The sequence below is a fragment of the Anastrepha obliqua genome, chromosome 2, assembly GCF_027943255.1.
Source record: "Anastrepha obliqua isolate idAnaObli1 chromosome 2, idAnaObli1_1.0, whole genome shotgun sequence".
NCBI lineage: Eukaryota > Metazoa > Arthropoda > Insecta > Diptera > Tephritidae > Anastrepha > Anastrepha obliqua.
Window position 1 is genome coordinate 96,132,366 of NC_072893.1, and position 25,258 is coordinate 96,157,623.

At 37.6% G+C, this 25,258-nt stretch overlaps 1 protein-coding gene across 4 annotated transcripts in view; it reads left to right on the plus strand.

Moving 5' to 3' along the window:
- LOC129238984 (uncharacterized) overlaps positions 1-25,258 on the plus strand; it is a 166,228-nt gene that overhangs the window by 83,265 nt on the left and 57,705 nt on the right. For 3 of the 4 annotated variants that reach the window (XM_054874236.1, XM_054874238.1, XM_054874239.1), the window contains exons 2-3: positions 3,257-3,360; positions 11,761-14,455. In XM_054874236.1, the coding sequence (XP_054730211.1) occupies positions 12,331-14,455 (2,125 nt within the window). In that variant the 5' untranslated portion in view covers positions 3,257-3,360; positions 11,761-12,330. The remainder of the gene's footprint in view (positions 1-3,256; positions 3,361-11,760; positions 14,456-25,258) is intronic. The other variant, XM_054874237.1, reaches the window with a different exon arrangement.

The window sequence follows — 25,258 nt, forward strand, 5'->3', positions numbered from 1 at the left end:
TTCATCATGTTGAATAAGAAAAAGTGGCCATATCGGGGCTATAGTGTGCGTTCAGAAAATTATAAAATCTTTATTCGCCAAAACTCTTGCACACTGAACGGCACATGGTTCTGAAACTGCTCCAGCACACCACCACAGATCTGCCGAGCAAGAACACATAAACAATGAATAAAGTCTTGAGTATCAGAAGAGTTACCAACATAGCCTTCTCACTTTCTTTGGCCCCTGTTCACCCTTTCTATCCACTATTGGCTTTGCTTATGAGTCACGTGGTCATACTCAAATATCGAGTTTTCACCCCCAGTGACAACCCGACTCATTCAATTTCTGTCATTGCTTTGAAAGCAGTACAACTAGTACTGGTACATTGCGTTTAATTTAAGCCATTCATCTATATGTTGATACTAAAAAAGCTGCTTTTGAAAAACTCGCATAAAATACAAACCAAACGTGGAACTAAAGAAAGGTCTCCTCCTTCCAGCTCCTGAATTATAACTAAATTCTCAAATGCAGCTGCTAAAGCCAAGAGCACTCGGAACTACGCGATAGTTGTCTGTTTTTATGCGAACATTTAATATTTTTCAATCATCCTGCCGCTTTTTATATCACATTTTCGTAAGACACCCTTCATACATAAATGCCCCTTATGTGAATGCCCGCATGAGAACACTTTGTCGTTTATGAAAAATTAAATTTCATTACTCATATAAAAACAATAAAAATAATAAAAGTCAGCAAGTGTTTAAAGAAGCAATGCTGTTATTTTCGGATTTTACGCGCATACATAAAATATAATTCCGCATCAGGGTGTGCCAAAATTAAGAGGCGTATTTTGGGAAAAGTTTTAATAATTTTTTTGTGTCTTTCATTCATTCTTATAATAAATACTTTAAATTAATCAATTGAGTCACATATATGAACTACTGTCCAGGAATATGGAATATTACCAATGCGTTTCATTTATAAATTACAGCAGAAAAAACATGAAGCAAAAATGAGTGCTAAACATTTTTATGTATACATTTTTGTATAACAGTTTTAAAAGTTTTTTAATCTGTCGCTAAAATATATAGACTGTCAGGGTCGAAAATGTAAGCAAAAGTGACATATCAGGCGAAAAATTGCGGGTCCCTGTCCTTACACTGGCATTTCACACTTTTTACTCATTGTCCTACTAGGTAGCATTGAGTCGAGCTCGGACTACATCGGGCCCTAACTAAGATTTATGTAAATACCTGACGAGACTGAGTACTGACTGATCAGAAAATGCGTTTAATATTCTCTCTTTATCCACGCTTTACACTAAGATGCAGCTTCCAAGATTAGTGGAACCTCTGTCTAGAAAAGCTTAAAAAATGCTCAAAAAATGCTTATTTTATTTACAAGTTGTTGGCTTAAGTCTAACTATTTAAAGCAGCGACAACGGGTGCTTTGCAGCTTGTTTTTAGTGTTACATGTAACTTGCAGCTTCTAAATAGCGATTTCATTGCACTAAGGGAAAATGCATTCCTTAGATTTTCTATAAAAAGTGTATGCAAACAGAATACATGGCAATAGATTTTGTACCGCAATATAATACTTATATATACACTCGTAGCCACGCAAACCTTACCACCTCACTTTTTGCACTTGTTTCCCAATTACTGCGGCTTAACTTACGAAATCTTTCTGACAATTAAAACATCTACAAAATAGAAAATACTCGTAATGTTTCATAAATTAAAATTTTTTACCAAAAATTCATTTGTCAATATGTTGCACTTCAATTTCAAATAGAAGCACTTGCCTAAATCAAAATAAAAATTTAAATCTTTTTAATCAGAACCGCTACAACTACAGTTGATATGCGAAACAAAATTTTAAAATTAAAAAAATGCCTCAAAAAAATTGCTGATAACACCATGTGCGTAAGTTATACCTATATACCAAATTAGTAAAAAAAAATAAAATCTTAAAACCCACACAACTCTATTCATTTCAATTCAATTACAGTCAAATATAGCTCAATCGACGCAAAATTAAATTTACTATAACAGTAGTGTACTAAAAAACATCCTCAATATCGGATAATATCGTAAAAATTATGTTAAAGTTGAAAAAATAGAGAAAAAATAAAAAAATTCCAAATACTTCCGTCTACAGTCTCGTCAGTTGTCATTTTAGAAAAATTGTCAACAAATTGTCAAAAAGGCTTCTTTTCGTTCTTTCGAACTAAAAAAACAAATTCGAAATCGGATGGAAATTGGCGAAGTTAGGAGTGATTCTTCACATCAACCTACTGAACAACGGTTTTATGGCCATAAAATGAGATTTTGGGGGGTATTGGAAATTTCTCCCATACCATTTTTCTTAGTTTTACTATACCTACAAGTTGCACTAGGTCTCCATAAAAGTATAATATCACTGTCGCACAGTGTAATTTCTGTGGGGCCACGAGTGAATAAGTATATTCACTTCACTATTTCTTGAATCGCTGATGGTTCGTAAAATCTTCTTTTTGATATTTTCTTATATTTCTTCAAGCATCTGATTAATATATCCCCAAAAAATATGAAATTCAAGGTAAAAAGGACTTAAAATATCAACTGTATTTTTAATTTTTGCTCTTTCATGCAATGAGCTCCATTTGTTTCGCAAGCAATCCGTCGAGTGCTTTCTGCCATGAAACAATTTATAATAAAAACCATTTGCCGTTCAAAGCTCAAGGGATGTCGCTGGGCAACATCGGGACGTACAAGATACACTTGGCCAAATACATAACAAATGATAGTGGCATTGAATTAAGTTTTGGGTCTATTTAATTTTAGATACTGTGCAAATCGGAAATAGGCTATTCTATTTTATTAAAATTGTTTATAGTATTTTTGCACTTATATGACTTGTTTTAATTATTTTATGTTTTTGATCACCCTTAAAGTATACCTGTGAAATATTGTGGAATCAGAATTAAAATGTAAATTAAAAGCGTAAACGTAAATTTTTACGGGGTTTCATTTATTTTAATAAAAAGCCGTTGAATGCGTTTCTTCATATTGTCGCTATTTACCTGTTGCACTATTGCCTCGCTACGTAAAATCTGCTGTCAATAATTGCAAATTTACTTGGCTTTGTTGAGAGTGGCACATTTGACAAACCCATAATTTTGTTAGTCGAATGCTTTGAACTCTATTTAACTGCCCTAATGTATATGAAAAAAAGACAATACAATTGAAAACGTAATAAAATTTCACTTTGTTTTACTTACCTTTTATTGCAGGCAGGACCAAGCTGTAAATAAAAAACCGGAAACTGCGGTGGAAATACCACCAAGCATGGGAGAACTTTGTCTCTGCGGGTGTATGTATGTACAGGCGTAAATATGTATGTATATTAACAATCGTATATTTAAAAAAATGTACTTATATAAACGTACGTTTGTGCGCATTATTGCCAGCACACACACGAGTTGAATAATGTGCCCGACAGTGAGGGTAAACCACTTGAAGATCCCAGCAAACGACTTTGGCAACAAAGTGGAAGTGCAAGTGGTGCATGGAGCATGTAAAAAACAACTTAAAAAATTACAACAAAACACTCATAAGAAAAGTTGCATATAAGAAGCAGGCTTAAGTTTTAATGAGAGCGCTGAAAAGGGAGCGAATAAAAAGTATAAAAAAGTTGAATAAGAACTGCTTCGAATTGTACAAAGAAAAGTGATTTACAAAACTGAAGTACAGAAAATAGAAAAGTTAAATATGTACAAGGAAATAAATGTAAGTAAATAGCAAAGTGGCAAAGTAAACTAAGAAAATGGAGCTTAGTGCTTGTGTAAATGTTTAAAAAGTGATGGAGTAGAAAAATATATGCATATACGAGTATGTGTGTGTATGTGTTACAAAAATGTGTCAGCAAAGGCTGATGGCAAAAACGCGATATTAACGTGAAAAATGTTTTCGAAAATGAGTTAAAAAGACACATTTGCTTGTTTACTTTGTGTCAACATATGTAAACATGTGTATGGGTGCATGTGTTCAAGCGCGTGAAGTTGAGGTTAGGATTTTGTCCTGACAAATTCCAAAACAAACCGCTTACACTTCACAGATAAAGGAATCTAGTCGGACAAATTGCTATTCTAATCATACAACTTGTCTAATGAAAGGAACTTAACAAAATACAAATAAAATAAAAACTGAAATGAAACATTAAGTACAAAGTAATAATGAAAAGCTAAAAATTAAAATTTAAATGTAACATTTATTAACTCATTCTTATATGATTTAAAGGTAACCAAACTAAGGGATTTTGATATTCCTAGTAAGCATAGTAATCGAAATCAACCAACTAATCAAAAAATGATTGAGCATTCTTATGAAAGGGGTACAGTCGAAGGAGGTCAAAATGTTGAGCAGTTCAAAATGTGATATTAGTCTAGCTTACAATAATGTGAAGGAACTTTCGAAAAACGCGGGCTAAGATTTCACTATTTCTATTCAAAATATGGCCCTTAAAAATTGTATGTGAAACATGACATTATTTAAATGTTCACCATAAGCACGTCTAAAGGTAAAATTCGTCAAACAAGCGATTCATGAATGCCTAATTGGTGAGAATGTGGAGATATCGAAGTTAACGTGTCCCGAAAGACATCGTGTAAAAAATTAAAGTTGCGGGCCAACCACTTGGCCCGTTAGGTTATACTTACTTTCGGGATCCTGGAATTAATTCTCCCTTAAATATGTTTGAACAGTACACTTTATTAGATTTTGTATAACAAGCCACTTAGCTGGTTGAAGACTACTCGCGCAGCGCCACACTCAGAACCTTTTATACTTAAGCTAGCCTTATTCCTACCCTAACTCTGCTGACATAGCGGTTCCCACGATGTTGTGTATTCGTGTGGATCACGTTGCATTAGGCACACGCACTGTCAGCATATTTCAATAGACATGTGTGCTTCTGCTGCAGGTGAGCGAGTTAACTGTGGTGTTAACTTCGATGTTCAAGTTGTTTAGCAACACCTTGCGTTACAGCAACAATATTCTCAACAAATCGTACAGGGTCTTGTATACCCTTTTTCTATCCTCCACCGAACGAGTTTCTTGAAATGCTTTGAGCAACCTTTGAGCACAGTTATCTCGTTACGCGTACATGTTTTCAGCATTTTTGATTTTATTTTTTAAGTTTTCGTTTTCGATTTGAAGTTTTTTTAATTTTTTCTGTATTTCCACCAACCTGCTGCCCAAAATGGCATTAAGTTGTTTTTGAATTGTTGCTATCTCGTTCACTTCGCACATATTTTCTAAAGTACTTATCGAGTAAACTATGTGTGGAATCCCAACTTAGAGCTTAATAGGTCCTCTTTATTGTTTTGTTCTCAGAGCACCACTTAAAACGCAAATCATCAACACGAATATCGAATACAGTTGTGTATTGATCAATTTACTTTGACTTTTGGGGTTGAAGCGCTACACTTGGCCACTGCGAAGCGCTGGCACAAGGAGTTCCAATGTGACCGTCGATCCCTCCAAAAATTAATATTGTGAAGGTCGTCCAAAAACGATTTCTATGCCAAAAACAATCGATTCTGAGCGTTAACTGATAACGCAAGTTCGTCACATGACATACCACAAAACTGAGTCATCTTTGGGCATTATTTGGATCATCATATATTCAATATTTGGTGATCAGGAAGATTTGTTCTCGTTGGATACCGCAAAGTTGGCAATTGCCTGAAAAGGACTCGTGTCGAATGGTGTAAAGAAATGTGGAAAAAATTTAGTCACGTTTGTCCAAAGCACATATATTACATCGCAACAGGTGACAAATTTTCGATATATGTAGGTTGTACGGAAGTCTAAGCTCCTCCACATGAGTTCGAATCACCCAGTGGCTGGGGAATACCACTATGAGTTTGGAAATTGAATAGTTAGGGATCCCCAACACCTTACGCGTCCTGCTTCTGTCGTACTGAGACCAAAGTCTTTTTGTGGCAGTACACGATAAGATAGAACTCCATCTGTCTTGCACTTTTTTAAGAAAGAAATTGTGCAGTTTCCCTTTAACAACGGCCAAGGGTCATAAAGTACTTCCGGAAAAAAAGGCGAACAACGTCCCCGTTTGAGAGGAAATCAGTATTCCTAATATGTTCTCAGCTATTTCACACAGCTTCATGTTATTTGGCATATATGTCAGTGCAATAAATCTTAAAAAACGTGGGAAGTGCTAAATCCACCTCCACTGTGTAATGGTTCCGGGCCTTCCGTAAAAAAATGTTATCGAAAATCATCTAAGCGACCATTCTTATCGGAAGAAAATGTTCCAAATCGTGGAGAAAGTTTTAAAGGCATAATAATGGGTTTTTCAATAAGAGGTGTTATTTTGATATTCAAAGAAAAATTCTATTTTTTAATATAAATCATCATGTTTATTTCATTATAAAGAGGAAGGTAAGCCGTTAATAGTGAAAAATAATATCAGGCAAATGACTACCACGACCACGCGTACAGGACACTATACTTCTCATAAAATTTTCCATAACCGAATTGCAAAATGGCTGCCCTATGTCCTCGATAGCCTCACGAATTCCATCTTTGACGTATTGAATCAACCCTGGGCTGTTGGCGTAGACCTTCTCTTTCAAAGAAAAAAGTCACAAGGTGTTAAATCACAAGATCTCGGTGGCCAATTGTGATCACCTCTTTGAGAGATAACACGGTCCGGAAACGTTTCCCGTAGAAGATCAATGGTTTCGTTGCTGGTGTGACACGTAGCGCCGTCTTGTTGAAAATAAACGTTGTCCAGATCTGTACCATCCAATTCCGGCCATAAAAATCGTTAATCATCTCTCGATAGCGCAATCAATTCACCAATAACACCTGTTATTGGAAAACCTTTGATTTCAGCATTGGGTAATAATAATTCAAATTGAGAGAAGAAGCGGTTCTAAATATAATAAAAATATTGGTATATTTATGCAGTAAAACTTATAGTGAGACGTACTGCAATCGCGGATGAAATGAAAAGCAAACTTTTCTCGATTTCTTAGTTAAACTACAATTTGTGGCAAACGCAGTCACAAAAGCTTGTTGATAGTATCTGCTAGACCGTCGCAAGTCGTTAACCGCTCGTGTTTTCGCTTTGTGCCCCTTGAATGGCTTAACATGCGAAAGAAAAATAAAAATCGAAACGCAGTGGCACATTGGGCTTGCGCCATTCCGTACTCAGCACCAATTCTATTCACATCACCGGCGACAATAACAAGCATGCTTGTCTACTTGTCAATCTAAGAAAGGTGCAGGCAACCCATGGCGTATGAGTAACCAACTAAACAGGCAGCCGACAGCCAAAGCAAACAATTCTTTACGGCAGCCAGCGAGTTCAAATAAAGTAAAAGCGTCTCGCATGTAGGTTACTAGTGAGGCAAAGTTAAGCGCGTAAATAGACAACAAAGCAAAAAGAAGCACGAAAAAAAAAATCGAGCTACTACAAGGCAACTCAGAAGAAGTACAAAAAGAAATGTAGCAAAAGTAGTTGAAGTATGAAAATAGTTGAAAGCGAAATAGTGCGGTTCTGTGCGCGTATGTGTCTGTCTCTTAGACGCATTGCTGGTGTATAGTTGCTCAAAAACAGTAACAAAAACAGGGATTTTCGCAATGTTTGTTTTTACTTTGTTGGCTGTTTGTGTTGTCTGTGATACAGTCAAAGGAAAATACAGATGCATACTAAGCACCCTGGTGGTTAAAAGAATCGCTGTGCTGGCTGCCACGAGGCGTCTATGTAAGGAATGTTGGTTAGAATTGGGGATTCTTATGCTACAGTAGTTACTGATTTTTTATTTCTTGAACCAATATTTAAATTTTGAGTAAAAATCCATTGAAAGTTCGATATTTTCTTTAAAACGACTTATAATTTTTGTGTTTACATTTTGCTACGTTCTAGTAGAATATATATTTTTCTTTTTGTAGATGGCTTAAAAATAAATAATGTATTGTAAAAAAGCTACGAAAGCAAGGCATAAAAGGAAATCGGCATTAATCGTTGTGATTTAGAAAAGTGGATAACCAATTTGTGCATTAAATACATTTTTGGGGCTAGTCTTCTCATAAAGCCCTATATTTTTCACAATTGTATAAAAATATGAGACCTCGATATTTGGTTACTTTCATGAATTCTGAAACATTTTTGAAAATGTTTGTTTTACATTTATACGAATTTCAGTCAAGTGAAATCTTAATAAAATGTTGTTGGCTATGTAGTGGCATCTAGGGGTCGGCAGCCATTGTGCTCCTGCGTTAGCAACACATTTTGAGATGCTGATTTTAAACCTCACGCTTATTTTAATTCGTTAGTTTCTAGTTCAGCAAATAAAACACAAAATCGTTCTATTGAAATTAATGTTAATGCCTCAGAGGGAATTATTAATACATTGCTTTAGTATAATGGGGCAGACAACTTTTTAAATACGATAAAACGTATGTACGAGTATATAACGGGTGATCAATTAAGAGGAGTTTTTTTCATTTGCGTTTTTTTACAGATCGCGCGCGAGTTGTGGCAAACTGTAATCGTGGATTTGTTGAACAGCGTTTGGCATTTCATCATGGAAAGACTCACACCGCAACAACGTCTACAAATTGTTCAACTGTATTATGAAAATCAGCATTCTGTGACAAATGTTTTTCGTGCGCTTAGACCGCATTATGGTCAACATAATCGGCCTGCCTTAAACACTATTCGACATACCATCAACAAATTTGAATCCGAATATTCATTGGTGGATAATTCTCGACCGAATAGACCACGTCCAGCAAGAAGCATTGAGAATATAGTGGCAGTAGCAGAGAGTGTACGTGAAAACCGCGATGAATCGATTCGGCACCGTTCTCAGCAACTTGGACTGTCGTATGGAACAACTTGGTCAATTTTACGGAAGGATCTTCATTTAAAAGCATACAAAATACAGCTCGTACAAGAACTAAAGCCAAATGATCTTCCTGCACGTCACCGTTTTGCTGATTGGGCTCTTGAAAAGATTGAAGAAGATCCGCTGTTTTCGAGCAAAATTTTGTTCAGCGATGAGGCGCATTTCTGGCTGAATGGTTACGTCAATAAGCAGAATTGCCGTATTTGGGATGAAGAGCAACCAGAACAGGTTCAAGAGTTACCTTTACACCCAGAGAAAACAACGGTCTGGTGTGGTTTATGGGCTGGTGGAATCATCGGTCCATATTTTTTCAAAAATGATGATGGCCGCAACGTAACTGTGAATGGTGCTCGCTACCGTACCATGATATCGGACTTTTTGCTACCTGAAATTGAATCTAATGATCTCTACGACATTTGGTTTCAACAAGACGGAGCCACTTGCCATACAGCTCGTGAAACAATGACTTTATTGAGAAGTCATTTCGGAGAGCAGCTGATTTCACGTTTAGGACCTGTGAGTTGGCCACCAAGATCTTGTGATATCACACCTTTGGACTTTTTTCTTTGGGGATTCGTGAAGTACAAGGTCTATGCTGATAAACCAGCTACGATTGAAGCTCTGGAAGCCAACATTAAGCGTGTTATTCACGACATACCAGTCGAAATGCTCGAACGAGTGATTGAAAATTGGACCTTCAGAATGGACCACCTTAAGCGTAGTTGCGGCCAACATTTGAATGAAGTCATATTCAAAAAGTAAATGTCAAAGAATGTCCTTTCAAATGATAAATAAAGGTTTTGAACATAATTTACATTTTTGTTTTTTTTTAACTATTGAAAAAAGCACCTCATGATTGATCACCCGTTACTACTGTGGGCAAAAAGTAAAGTGAATTTATTTGTCAAACTTCGCGGGAATAAAATTTCGCTCTAGTTATTATTTTCATGAGTTGGCAGCACTGTTAATAACATCTGGTCCAACTTTAATATGAATGTCATTATCAGTAATATATTTACGCTTTTGTTTACCAAACGACCAAGAGTGCATTTTTCGATTTTTACAATGTCTGATTTGATTGAGCAGAGAAGTGCCATCAAATTTTGTTTGCGGAGTGAAGCATGTTGCAGAAGGCATTTGGTGATTCGACCATGTCGCAGAAAAATGTTTATAAGTAGTACAAAGACTTCAAAGAGGGTCGAGAAGGTGTTGATGACTTGGAGCGCTCCGGACGACCATCGACGTCGACAGATGACCAACACGTCAATAAAGTGAAGGAGTTAGTGCTCAAAAATCGTCGGTTGACTGTTAAAGACCTTACTGATATGATCGGAATATCAGAAGGATCTGTGAAAACCATTTTGAAAGACCATTTGGGCCTACGAAAAGTCAAATCTCGTTTGGTACCGAAAACTCTCAATTTCTTGGAAAAAAGTCGTCCCGTTGATGTATGTGAAACAATGCTTTCAGACTATCAGGACAACCTCAAATGCATCATTACGGGAGATGAGACTTGGATTTATGCTTACGACCCTGAAACAACCAACCAATCAAGCGAATATCGTGCTAAAGGCGAGGCCAGACCAAAAAGAGCACGTCAAAGTCGTTCAAAAATAAAGGTCATGATGACAGTTTTTTTTCGATTTTCGTGGTGTGGTGCACTATGAATTCCTTCCATCTGGCCAAACTGTTAATAAGGAATATTATTTGAGCGTTATGCGTCGTTTACGTGAAGCAATTCGTCTAAAAAGACCAGAATTATGGGCCAACAAAATCATATTCTAGGGATCAAAATAAGAAACTTTGCCGAAGGAACCATACCTCTAAACCGAATTCTGATGTCCCCCAATTTGGGTCGAACTTTTTAGTTTCTTTTCTCATGTAAAGGCCAAAAATGGTGATATTTTGAAATGATTGTATGGGGAACCCCCCAGGGGAGTTCCAGGGGATGTGCCACTGGCATGGGTGGACCGGCCGTCCAAAGTTAGTGGGGGTCAGTCATACATTTGGACTCGATTGGAGCACTCTAAATGGGTTAAAGTGGGATTTTTCGTTGGACTCAAATTGGGGGACATCAGAATTCGTTTTAGAGGTATGGTTCCTTCGGCAAAGTTTCTTATTTTGATCCCTAGAATACGATTTTCACAGAGCAATGAACGATTTTTAAATCGACCCGCCCTAGTGTACATTCATATATATTTATTTTATCAAAAATAAAATCCATTTGTCGAGTGTTGTTTTCGCTCTATGAAATAATTTTCAAATAAATTTGTGAATTAAAGAAAAGGATTTTGGGTTCTTACTCTATTTCTGAGCGACTAATCAAAAATCGATTGCGTAAAATATTCAAAAAAATATAAAAAATATGTATATAAATACCGTAAATATAAACTGTTCTACGATATCTGAAAGCGTTTGACTTTTTTCATGGATGCTTTAAAAACTATGATTGTTTTCGGTACTTGGTAAATACTCTAAAATAAACTTAAAGTCAAACGACAAAATCTCGATGACGAAAGCATACCAGAAGTCTGCGCAGTTGTGCGATTGTTTTTCAATTAGTTCCGAGTCATATTTCGTTTAAAATTCGTAGCAAATATATTTCAAAATTTAATGATTTGCCAAAGACTTTAGATACACACTTTGAGTTGAGTCTTGAGAAGCCTTTCATAAAAAAAAATATGTATTATTGCGGTTTAATTGGTATGCCCTGTATATTAAATATTGTTTTTTTAAGAGGAAAAAAATGTATCATATAAAAGTTTGGACATTAAATACGCACACAATTTAAAGCAAAGACTTTAGCTATAAAATCATTATAATAAAACTTTGTTTGAAATTTACTTTCTTTCTTGCAGGGAAATTAACGGAGATGAGCTCGAAGTAAATTACATTAAAGAAGTAATAGTTCGCTCTGGCTGCTGAAAATATATTTTCAAAACAAATAAAGTTCTATAAAATCGCCTATGAAAATGACTACTCGTTGAAAAAATATCAACAAAAGTAAGCTAAAATTATATAATTGTGTACATAAAAAGTCAGCATATCTACGGCCACGAAAATAATTGCAGCAACAACAGAAGCAGCAGAAACACATCAAGTGAAAGCATCCATTGTTAAAATGAATAACCTGCAGTTACTAGCATAAAAAAAAATATTAAAGCAAAAAGGAAATTGTTTACTCAACAAACAACACTTGGCGATAACTCTAGCATCTGACGATTTGCAAATCAATCACAATAACGACAGACGCTCTTATTCGACAGACCACGATGCCATCGCACTTTTATCCTGTGTTGCCACCTATTCTGCCGCACACACTCATATAACAAGTTGAGCGCAAAATGTGGCTGACTGCGAATGTGGTTACAAAGTGTTGTTGTTGTGCGTGAGTGTAAAATCGAAACGAATGTATAAGCACAGGAAAAATGCCTTTGCACGGCAATAAACGCCAAAAACAACAACAACACTGCAGCAACAATAACTACACCAACGAAAACCAAGCCAACGGCGAGATACAGAAAGGGCAGCAACGACTAAAGTACAACGATCGGGGAGAAAACAAATACACAGAAGAGAAGCCAGAAAAGCAACAACATCAAGCAAAAGAGCAACGGCAGCAGCAGCAGCGACAAATTGAGCGAGAGAGCGACGGGCCCGCGCGCTTAGCGGTGGTGCAGGAGTGTAGAAAGCAAATATCTATTGGCCTAGCAGAAACAATTAAAACAGCGAGGAAGCACCCAAGAGAAATTGTAGCGAACCCAACGGCGCTCGCAACAACAAATATCACCTATAGACCACCACATACGGGCAAGTATCCAACTTCGTGTGCACCACAGCTGAATTTCGTACCGTTGCAGCTCCACATTCTGCTTCTTTTCCTCCTTTGCTGCACAATGCCTCCACAAGTGCAAGCCGACTGGTTAATGGACTGTGGGGATTGTCTGTGTAAGTGGCAATCGGGGAAGAAGACCGCCGACTGTAAGAATCTCACCCTCAATGCGGTGCCGGAAAATCTGAGCAACGAAGTGCAAGTGCTCGATCTCTCCTTCAATCGTGTGGCCATACTGGAACAGAATGCCTTTTTAAACGCTGATTTGCATAATTTACATAAACTTTTCATGCGCAATGCGACGCTGCAGCAAATCGATCCACGCACATTCACTCAACTGGAGATTCTTATCGAATTGGATTTATCGAACAATTTACTGCGAACACTGCAGGCTAACGTGTTTTCGCGTCTCGTAAAAGTACGCGCTATTGTGCTAAACGGCAATTTGCTGGAGTCGCTCGCCGATGGTGTCTTCCAGAACCTAAAGTTCTTGCACAAGGTCGAATTGAAGCACAATCGATTAGTGCGCATTGGCCAGCAGGCGTTCGGGAACGTACCGCTGTTGTCGCAAATATATTTGGATAGCAATCGGCTAAGCTTTCTACGTAAGGAGTCCTTTGAGTCGCTTAAACGGCTGACGGCGCTTTCACTCGATTCAAATCCCTGGAATTGCACATGCGAGCTACAGATATTTCGAGACTTTGTGCTGAAACGAAATCTTTACACACCGCCCACTGCTTGCTATTATCCGGTACATTTGCGTGGTATGCTGTGGGTAGAGGATCAACCTGAGGCGTTTGCCTGCAAGCCGCGTATAATTTATCCCGCTCGTGGTGCTTCTATCAATACTTCAAAAGAGAATGTCACGCTGGTGTGTCGCGTACACGCATCGCCGAACACACTGATAGCCTGGGACTTCAATAGACAACAATATCGCGCTTCGACCAGCACCACCAGCAGCGGTATCAATACCGTCACCACTAGCAGCGCCAATGGTGTCAGTTGTTGTGGCAGTGGTCAAGCGCAACGTGTGCATATCCAACTGCTGCGTGATGAGCAATCGAAGGAAAAAGAGTTTGGCCGTGATATATTTATTTCACGTCTGACAATTGTTGGTGCGGAGAAGAGCGATGAAGGAATTTACACTTGCTTTGCAGAGAATGCTGGTGGCAAGGACACAGTGCAAATGAGTCTATTGCTACAAAGGTCTGCTCCTCGCGATCTGTTGCTGCAGGGAAATTTAATAATTGTGATTTCGCTGATGGCACTGGGCTTACTCAGTGTCTCAGTGTTTCTGGCGCTCATCACCTGCTGCATTTACAAAAGATTTAAGGCAATGAGTCCCACACATCACCGGCATCATCATCATCATCTCGACGTAGCAGACCAATTGACGCCCGGCATGGATGGTCATCACACGACAACGACTACATTGGCTGGAGGTACGGATGTGGTGCTCGGTATTGAGGACACAGTGAGCGGATATAAGCATCATTTGCAGAAGAAAAATGCGAATGGTGATTTGTTGGAAGGTAAAAGTAGTCCGGGCAGTGGAGCTTGTGGGAAATACACCGAGGTGATAAAACATGCTGCAACTGTGATGGATAATGGTGGGTTGCTAAGAAGCGGCGGTGGTGGTGGCGGTGGTGCCGTGGATGGCACCGGTGTGAACAGAGGAGGGCCGCATACGGACAAGATGTACTTGGAGCGAAGCAATGAAGGTAAGTGACTAGAGTATAGTAGAAGATGAAAGTGCGCTCGACGTGTAGGGAATGAGAATGTGTGCTAAATTTTCTACACTTTATCTACTAAATATTCTACACTTTATCTCTAAATTTTAAAATTTTCTTTAAATGCGATTACAGAACATTGGACCTGTTAAGATTGTTATATTTTCAAGAAATATAATTGCTAATACCACTAACTACTTAAGGCCAGGTTACCCTTGATTTGTGTGCTTTTTTAAATAAACTTTATTCATAGTACAAAATATATTTATTAATCAATTTTTTTACATGTGAAAAAACAAATATTAAATTGCTTAAAAAAAATTTTTTTTTTTTTTTTTTTCAAATGGTGGCTTTCAAAATGGCTGCTAAATTTTAGCTGATTCGTAGTTGGATGCCATCATATCTCGAAAACGAATTATCTGAAAGTAAAAAATCAAACGGTGGTTATGACCGCAAGCAGAATCAAATATTTTTAATAAAAAAAAACAAAATGGCGGACTTTTGAATTTTTTGCAACTATTTTTTCACTTTTAATTGTTTATAACTTTTTTAAATAACAATAAATGTTTGTGATTCTGCTTGCGGCTATAACCAATTCAATACAGAAGATGAAACCGTTTGATTTTTTACTTTCAGATAATTCGTTTTCGAGATATGATGGCATCCAACTACGAATCAGCTAAAATTTAGCAGCCATTTTGAAAGCCACCATTTGAAAAAAAAAAAAAAAAATTTTGTTTAAGCAATTTAATATTTGTTTTTTCACATGTAAAAAAATTGATTAATAAATATATTTTGTACTATGAATAAAGTTTATTTAAAAAAGCACACAAATCAAGGGTAACCTGGCCTTAAGGCTATCGGCCCACATCCATGTATTTCTCTCCACTTCAATTAAGAATGCATTGCATTATAAAGAACTTTATTTAGTAGAATATCTTTATTAAATCAAATATTTTTTTGGAAGTGAGGTAAATTAGAATGATGGTGTAGGAGGGTGGATGACGAACCGGTCGCTGCTCTCAATAATACCGCCCTTGAAGTCCAATACAGGCTCTATCTTGCCAACAAGCGCCGATTCTGAATAAATATGTAGTTGTGAAGTTAAGTCCTAACTCAAAGTATAAAAACACACTTTTTGAGTAGCTAATAATGCCATGTAGCTTAGAACAGAATTAGTGACCCTGACAACATCCAAAGCGGCGGCTATTGGAGTGTTTTGGAAAAAGTTCCTAGGTATTATATTATAGGTATAAAAGAAAATATTCGATGTGGGACCTTCTGTCTTTTTGTGGTCATGGTCTCAGAACAAAACCAAGCCCTTAAGTAATGTATTCGACTTTATTAGCAAACCACTTTTACTTTGGATTTCTCAAACGGCAGATGGTTTTTTGCAAGGAGCTTGTTTTAATGACAAAAATAAAGTATGAGTTTTGTCATCACGGACAACTGCTATTAGAAAAAATTGTTTTTTATCATTTGATTTTATTGTCTACTCGAGTTTCGAACCGGAGGTAACCGAATGGCAGTCGTGGCCAAACGCATTCGGCTATGACGGTCGACATCTCTGTTATACAAGTAGATGAAGAAAACTCAATCAAAATTGGTTACAAATGATTACCCCAAGAAAATAAGAACAACGGTAGTAAACTTTTGAAAAAGAGTCCCGCGCGCATCTCGATACCGATTTAATAAAACTTGGTGCAAGTGTGCTCCTCACCTTATTTAGACCCGAAATAAATATTGTTGAGATCAGATAAAAATCCCACTTTTTTTTGTTATGGTTAATTTTCCCTCCATTCGCCTGATATTACAGGCTATTAATCTGATTTTCTAAGAGTATTTTTGCTAACAAAAAATAACACCCAGTCCACATTAAATTTTATAAAAATTACTGATTCTATAGCATTTTTATTCTCTGGTACTTCCTTTTTTAGAAAGGCTATGAAATCTGCATTGACTAATACTGTACCGCTGTACTAGTCGCCAGCATATATATATATATATATATATATATATATATATATGTATATATACATGTATAATTTTTTATATAATTTTTTGTATGAAAATCGGGTAAAAATTGATTAATTAAAAAAAAGGAAAACAATACCATTCAGTATTTTTCATTAGAAAGGAGTGCAGCCTAATTCAAATAGCTACATACATTAACTAGCGCTGTAGCAACGGATCTTCTTACATTTCAGAGGGTTTTGGCTATTATTTCGACAATAATTCCAACAATATTGTTTTTAAGTGTCTGAAGAATTTTTAAATTTTCGGCATAATTCAATGTTAGACAGTAGCTCACAATGAAATCTTGACGATGTCAAATTGAAGCTCGATGGATACCAGAGAACTGCACCGGCTCAGTGTAAAACATTCATACGCTTCGCTTGAACAAAAAAACAGGCCTTTGCGTTCAAACGATCGAACTTGTTCAAATAAGTTATTGTCATTGTTCATTTCAGCTCAATCAAATCATGTGCTGCGTTTTAGCTCTCCGATCGTCTTCATAGCAGCCGTTTCGGGTATTTGCTCGTTCGGCTGTACATTCATTTTTTTGAGCAAGAATAAAAGGGCTATAGAGCCATATGAGCCGGTTTGAACACGTATGATCCCGCATGAGTTTTTGCTTGTAAAAGCAAAATTTTAAAGCAGCAACACAATATTTTCATATTTGTTTTTTTTTTTAAACTTATAATAAAACACGAAAGAAAATAATGTAAATAAGGAAACATTGCTGAAACCAATTAATCCTTTCAAATACGAAACGCAATTTACAGCGTACATTGTACGCCAACGCTCGTTTGCTCGAACATGTGCTATTTACAATAATGACAATTACTTCTTTGAACAAGTTTGATCGTTTGAACGCAAAGGCCGATGCTAATTTCATTCAATGCTGCTTTTTGTTCAATGATTAGATTTGAGCCGAAGATATTAGATCATACGTGTTGACTGAGCTGAACTACGCGTTCGCCTGCATGAGCAGACTGCACTTGACCACATATTTTGGTTCAATTGACTGAATGTGAGCAAGAAATTTAGCGTATGAACAACTCAAGAAAACAGTGAGCCATGCAGGTCTCTGATGGATACCAATCCACCGAAACGGCTGATTACAAAATTATTGAAAGTGATGTACAAAAGTCTTACCGTTAGCCACGAAAATGTGCAACATACAAGTAAGCTAAATTCTTATGGCAAAATAAAGTCTGCGGAAGGGGCACCACTACTCAAAATGTCAATCTAATTAGATATTACTCTCGTAGTAACTAAATTGTCGCCCTCTGAATGTTGCGCACACTTTTGAAAAATTGTATTTTCAACAACTTTTTTTGTTGAGAGAAAATAATAGCTGCGTTCAACCTACATAACCTTTAGCTGCTTTATTTATTTAACCTCTTTTGTGCGCTTCCCCTTATTCATCTTCCTGATGGTTAACACTTGAGCGTGAATATTATTCCATTTATTGTTCTATATATATACATACGAGGTGTGTTCAAAAAGTATCGCAAATTTTGCGTTTTTTCAAAAATTATTTATTTGTTCATTAATATCTATTTGTCCCCTTTAAAGTAATCCCCATGAGATATTATGAACTTGTGCCAACGATTTTTCCAATTTTCGAAGCACTTCAAAAAATCATTTTTTTTATTTTGTTCAGCTCCTCCTTCGATGCCGTCTTTGTCTCGTCAATCGTAGCGTAGCATCGTCCTTTTATGGGCCTCTTCTGTTTCGGGAACAAGAAAAAGTCACAGGGGGCCAGATCTGGGGAGTACGGTGGCAGTGGCATCATTAGAGTGTTGTTTTTGGCCAAAAAGTCGCGCACAAGCAAAGATGTGTTAGCAGGGGCGTTATCGTGATGCAAGAGCCAATTTTTGTTCTTCCACAAATCCGTGCGTTACTGGCGGATTTCTTCGCGCAAATTGCACATAACTTGCAGGCAATATTCCGTATTGACCGTTTTAGCTTGTGGCAAGAACTCATGATGCACAACGCCCCTGCAATCGAAGAAAGCGTTACGCAAAACTTTTTTCGGTCTTGGTTCCTGCGGCAGCTCCCATTGAGATGATTGAGCTTCGTTTCCACGTCATAACCATAAACCTACGATTCGTCACTAGTTATGACCCTTTGGATACAATTTGGGTCGTCGCGGACGGAGTCCCACATCTCATTAGCAATGTTCTTGCGATGCTACTTTTGGTCGAAATTGAGCAGTTTTGGTACGAATTTGGCGTTGACCCGTCTTATGCCCAAATCATTGAAAAAAGTCGAATGGCACGAGCCAATCGATATGTCTAGGTCCTCAACAACTTCTCTAATGGTGATTCGACGATTGGCCAATATAATTTTCTTCACTTCATCAATTTTTTCGTCTGTTGTTGAAGTGCTCGTGCGTCCGGCACGCTTTTCGTCGTTCACATCTTCTCGGCCTTCTGAGAACATTTTGTACCACCAATAAACGTTGCTTTGGTCCAAAGTAGCTTCTCCGTATGACACAGTCAACATTCGGAATGCATCCGCGCACTTAATTTCGTTTTTCACACAAAATTTGATACAGGTTCTTTGATCCATCTTTTTGAATAGGTAAAAATCGAAGACGAGCCGAAACACATGCAAGCAAAACAGCTGTCAACAATTAACTGAAGATTCAAAATGGCCGAACTCGTTGGCATGAGGGAGAGACATGAGTACCAACATATCGCCACAAAAAAATTGAAATTCGAATATCCGTAACCTGCGAAAATTCAAAATACGCGATACTTTTTGAACACACCTCGTATATATATATTTACATATATACACATATACATATATGTATTTATTAGCCTTCATTGTGTACCGTTATACTACTTATTTTACTATTGTAGCTGCTGTTGTGGTATTTTACCACCCAGAGTTTATTACTATTGCATTCGTAATGGATCTTTCACGTTTGCGGCTGAGTCTCGTACTTTGATGTGATAATTGTCGTCATCATTGTTGTCGTTGGTGGCTTTCTCGTAAATCCTTCGTTTATAGCGTGACCATTCACGCCAATTTATTCCTACTGCGCTCTTACCCCTCCAGCACCTAACAATCCATTTCGCACACCACACAAACATACACACATATAAGCGTTCTCCAGCCTTTTTGAAAGTCCGGCAACGTCATTGTCTCAATGATAAATATGGTAATTAATTCTCGTTGCGAATTGTTGAAGTGCTGTAATGAAAATGAAAATGTTTTCACTGTTGCCACGCCCTACTTGTAAAAAAACAGCAAGGTTGGATGTATTTTTGGTACTTTTTACTGTTTCCCTTTTTGCCTGCTGCTCTGAAATGCTGTTGCGGTGTACTGGGTGTGGCAACATGAAATTGCAAACAATAACATATCGCTCTCACATTCGTGCCTGCAGAAGCACAGAATACTGATATTACTTATAACAAAAAATCATATTATTTATTTAATGTCTCAAATAATGGAGCGCAGATGTGAATTTTTTTCATCACTCTCTTCTTCTGTGTTTTCATATTTTCTTGCGTGCCTTGGTAATTATTCCAAGGTGCCGGCGACGAGATGGATTGCAGGAGATGGATTGCATTTAGTTCATTATTTTTGTCTGCCTTGCCTAAGAGACCACTTACGTACATACGTACAATAAATTGCTATTAACGCAATCGTTTTTGTCTCTTCATAACGAAAACAATTTGCATTTATTTTCAATGCGTCAGCAAACTTTCAAGCACTCGCCCTCAAACTCAAGTAATTAGTGGGTAATGAGGTTAATCATCACGTTATTAAATTGAAGAGTGTAATTGCTCTCGTGGAATGGAATAAATATTTTATATATACATATACATATGCAAAGTTTAAAGTTTTCGGTAGACGTGGTGGCCCTTCAAAGTCGACTCTTCAACGTTTAGTGGCCAAATTTGAGACGACCGGGTCAGTAAACAATCAGCCAAACCCGTACGTTCAAGGAACGCAAGAGCAGCCGAGAACATTGCCGCTTTCCGTGAAAGTGTACAGCAGAACCCGAGGCAGTCTATTCCTCGCCGTGCACAAGAACTTGGCCTTTCGCAGACTTCAACTTGGCGAATTTTGCGTCGGGACTTGGGCTTATGCCCGTACAAGATCCAACTGACCCAGGAGCTCAAAGTTGATGACCATAGACAACGCCGTTTGTTCGCTGACTGGGCTTCGAATCGTTTGGAAAAGAACCCCAGTTTTGGGCGAAAAATCATCTTTAGTGACGAGGCACATTTTTGGATGAATGGCTGTGTTAACAAACAAAATTGCCGTATATGGGACGACACCAATCCACACGAGGTTCACCAGGTGATAATGCATCCTCAAAAAGTTACCGTTTGGTGTGGATTTTGTGCCGGCGGCGTCATTGGTCCGTACTTTTTTGAAAACGACATTGGTGAGGCGGTCACCGTCAACAGCGAGCGCTACACAACGATGATAACCAATTTATTATGGCCCATATTGAACCATATGGACCTAGACGACATGTGGTTCCAGCAGGACGGCGCTACGTGCCACACAACAACATCTACCCGCCCCTGTTTCAACATCTACCCGCCCTTATTGAAAAACCCTTTATTACAACTGTCTAGAAAATACTCGTTCGAAAACTAAGCTATGACAGAAATAAATTCATTTCAGCTCTTGCAATGCTTCATAAATTTTGAAGCACAACTCCAATCTTAAGTTATTTAACTCTTAGCGCTTCGGTGGCTTCGCTACGGAGCAATCTGTCATTTATTCCGCAACTCTGTAGGCTCCGCTGCGGAGCCAGATGTTTTTAGCATGATTTCGCTTAAGATGCCACGGCATCACATCATGGTGAATTTAAATTTATCTTCCATTTACAAGAAGAAAGTGCATATGTACTTATATAAAATAAATTGGAAACATTCACACGCATTTGCAATTCTTTTCACTTTAAATAAAATCCCTTTTAACTCATTCCGGTGCGAAAATGTGCCGGAGTTGCTGGTAGGCAGTGGTACAAAAATGTCCGGGGCGCTAAGGGCACTTTGAACTGTCAATGTCATGTAACATGTTTGGAATGGAAATGCTACTAAGTTCCATGCAAAGAAAATTATATAAAATCCAGACAATAGCAATACATTGAAGAAGCTCCTCATAAAAAACTACCTGCCATTCGGAGTCGGCTTAAAACTGTAAGTCCCTTCATTTGTGGAAAAAACATTAAGGCGCACATCAAAAATAGGCAAATTACAGTGCCAATGGGATGGGGCTGATTCTGTTAGCAATTTAATAAGGGGAGATATATTTGTAACTCTATCAACAAATATTGGTGGCGGCTTAGGAAGTTTTGGGATAATTGGTTCATTTTCTTCGTTTTCCAGGACAGAAAATATGTTAGGTGTGCGTTTTGCACTTCCTAGCCAATATTGATCAATTTTGGCTTGCTTTTGAGAATTTTTCGGCTTGCTCGGGTTTTCTCTTGGCCTCTTTTTGGATTCGAATAATTCTAATTATAAATGACTCCATGATGACGTATGGAATCGACGTGCTGGCTAAAGGAAAAGTTTTAATTGAGAGTGGCAGATGCAGAGCCATGGCAATTAGAAGAAGTGCTTTAGAAATTAGTAGTTCACTGAAAGCAAGTAATATATTGGCAGCACTGCAGACGCACCATGAGCAACTACAGATGAATGGGCGACGTAGTGAAGCAATTCGTAACCAGAGTTACATGGAAGGCCGAATTCGCCGCTAGGCATAGGAAACCAATACCATATGAGGAGGGCTCCTTATAGAAGCTCAACTACCAGGAACAGGCGAATCGTGAAAACTCCAGCCAAAGTACAAGTGCCCATGCATTGCCAAGAAAGCCCTACGATTCGACCGATATATCATCGAAGGTATTGAAGGTATGCAACGCTTCCAAAGAAAGATCAGTACAAGTGCAACAACAGACAAGATGAAGCCATGGTGTGGCTTATTCCCTGAAATTGATGATGATGGTGACCACGCCGATGGTGGTCAAGAAGCTGGTTACCTCGGGACGTGTTTCTATCAGGAGAGGCCGAGCTGTAATCACTATTTTTATATACTTGGCATCTCTGTAGATTTATTTTACATTATTTGTTTACTATTCATGGTACAAGCTATTTTTCACACAGTTCATTTTTTGTCTGGATATGAACTCATTTTATGTAAATGTAAAGACAGTCGTTAGAGTGATATAAATAAAGTTGGATATCCTGATCTGTCAGTGGTGATAACAACAAGTTCCGATGTCGTTATATCTAAGTAAAATACTTATGGAGCTGCCTGATACATATTGTCGTCATGACAGATTCTCATTGCGTAATCCTATGTCTGAAATATGGCTAAGTAAGTGCCCATGGGTGTGCTTTTCCCGAATTTTATTACTACTTCAAAAAAAAAAAAAAAAAAAAAAAAAAAAAAAAAAAAAAAAAAACAACAACAAAGAAATGCAATTGTTGGTCAAAAATTAAACAATAATGCTGGGAAGCACGCTCCTTTACTCAAAGGAGCCCAATCCCATGCTGTCCGAAATACTCAGCTTGGAAAGCTTATTATCGTATATCTTCTTCTCTTCTTAAATGGCGCTATAACCGCTTACGCGATTTTGGCCGAGTTTAACAAAGCGCGCCAGTCGTTTCGACACACCAAGTGAAGTCACGTCCTTCTCCACCTGATCTTTCCAACGCAAAGGAGGCCTTCCTTTTCCTCTGCTACCACCAGCAGGTACCGCATCGAATACTTTCAGAGCCGGAGCGTTTGTATCCATTCGGACGACATGACCCAGCCAACGTAGCCGCTGGATCTTTATTCGCTGCGCTATGTCTATGTCGTCGTAAAGCTCATACAGCTCATCGTTCCATCGTCTGCGATATTCGCCGTTGCCAACGTGCAAAGGTCCAAAAATCTTACGCAGAATCTTTCTCTCGAACACTCCAAGCGTCGCTTCATCGGATGTTGTCATCGTCCAAGCTTCTGCGCCATACGTTAGGACGGGCATGATGACAGTCTTGTAGAGTGAGGACTTTACTGCTCAGTTGCCTACTTAGTCCAAAGTAGCACTTGTTGGTAAGAGAGATTCTACGTTGGATTTCAAGGCTGACATTGTTATCGGTGTTAATGCTGGTTCCTAAATAAACGAAGTCTTTTACAACCTCGAAATTATAACTATCTACAGTGACGTGGGTGCCGATACTCGAGTGCGCCGACTGTTTGGTGTCGTATATCACCTTCCTATTATTGGATTCGTTTATTCGTTTGAGTTAAGTTAGATTTTTAAAATATAAAAATGAACTCCTTGACTCCCCCATAATTTTTCTCGATAATATATCGAGCGTGTTCCCCTTTATTTTATACATCTGTCCATTGACATTAAGTACGTTGTTTAACAATTTGGCCAGGATTTACACACATCGCTTAATGACCAGTGCCAAAGCGATAAAAATGAAAATAAACGAAATAATATACAATTAAATAATATTCAATAGAAGTTTTACTCTAAATAATTACAATTGTACAACAATATAACAGCAATTTAACCCCTTTGCACATTTATTATTTTCTAGCATTCATGAAGCCGCTTGGTCGAGTTCTCTTTAAGCGTCTTTCAGTGTTTTTTTCCCTTTCCAGAAGTTGGTTGATTTCTGCATTATTGTGTTCCTGTATTTTTTCAAAGTGGCTTCTTGCTATTTTTTTGGTCTCTTCGTCTACTGTTGCTATATTAAAAGTCCTGTGGACAAGGTCAAAATTCGAAGAAACTTCGATTGTTGTCGTTGAATTTTTACTATATGAGACTTTTTTTGCCGTTCTCCGCACCTGTAGTCCATATAGCCAGATTGGTTTAATCATGGCTTTGTACAATAATAGCTTGTTTTGTATAGCAAGTCTGGATTTTGTGCTGACTAGCCAATGAAGTTGTCGAAGTTTTGCTTTTATTTGTTTGATCTTTTGCTTTATGTGGTGATTCCAATTTAGTTGTATTCCAAGGTATTCCAAGGTATTTAGTAGTTGGTTTAATTGTAATTGCTTTGCCATTTATTTTAATTGGAACTGCAGTAAATTTTGTTTTGGTAGTAAATATAGTTAATATAACCTGTACGGTTTTGTCTTCATTTATTTTTAGACACCAATTATCGAACCATTCCTTAACTGCGTTTGTGTTCGCTGCAGTTTTTCAGTAGCGATAGTTAAGCTTTTGTCCGATGCCAGTAGCATTGTATCGTCTGCGAACGTAGTAATTGATGAATTAGTTTCGTCAGGAGGTGGTGTGTCTGCGGTGAATAAAACATATAGTAGAGGTCCAAGAACGCTTCCTTGCGGAATGAATATCTGAACATTGATTGTCATATTTAATATAGAAACTTCGGTTAGTTAGGTAGCTTTTTATGATAAAATAGTAGTCAAAAGGAATCATTATTTTTATTTTGTGGAGTAAGCCTTTGTGCCACACTTTGTCAAACGCTTTAGCTACGTCTAAGAATACTGCCGCACAATAACGATTGTTTTCAAAGTCTGATTGAATTTTATTTGTAATTCTGTGGATCTGTTGGATAGTCGAATGTTTTTTTCTAAATCCGAATTGATGATCCGGTATTATACGTTTTTTCTCCAGAAATTGGGTTAGTCGATCATGCAGTAACTTTTTCAGCTATTTTAGATATTGTCGGTAGTAAGCTTATTGGTCTATAAGATGATACGGTAGTTGGATCTTTACCCGGTTTTGGCAATGCAATAATCTCTGCCACTTTCCAGAGTTTCGGAAAATATTGCAAGCGAAACATG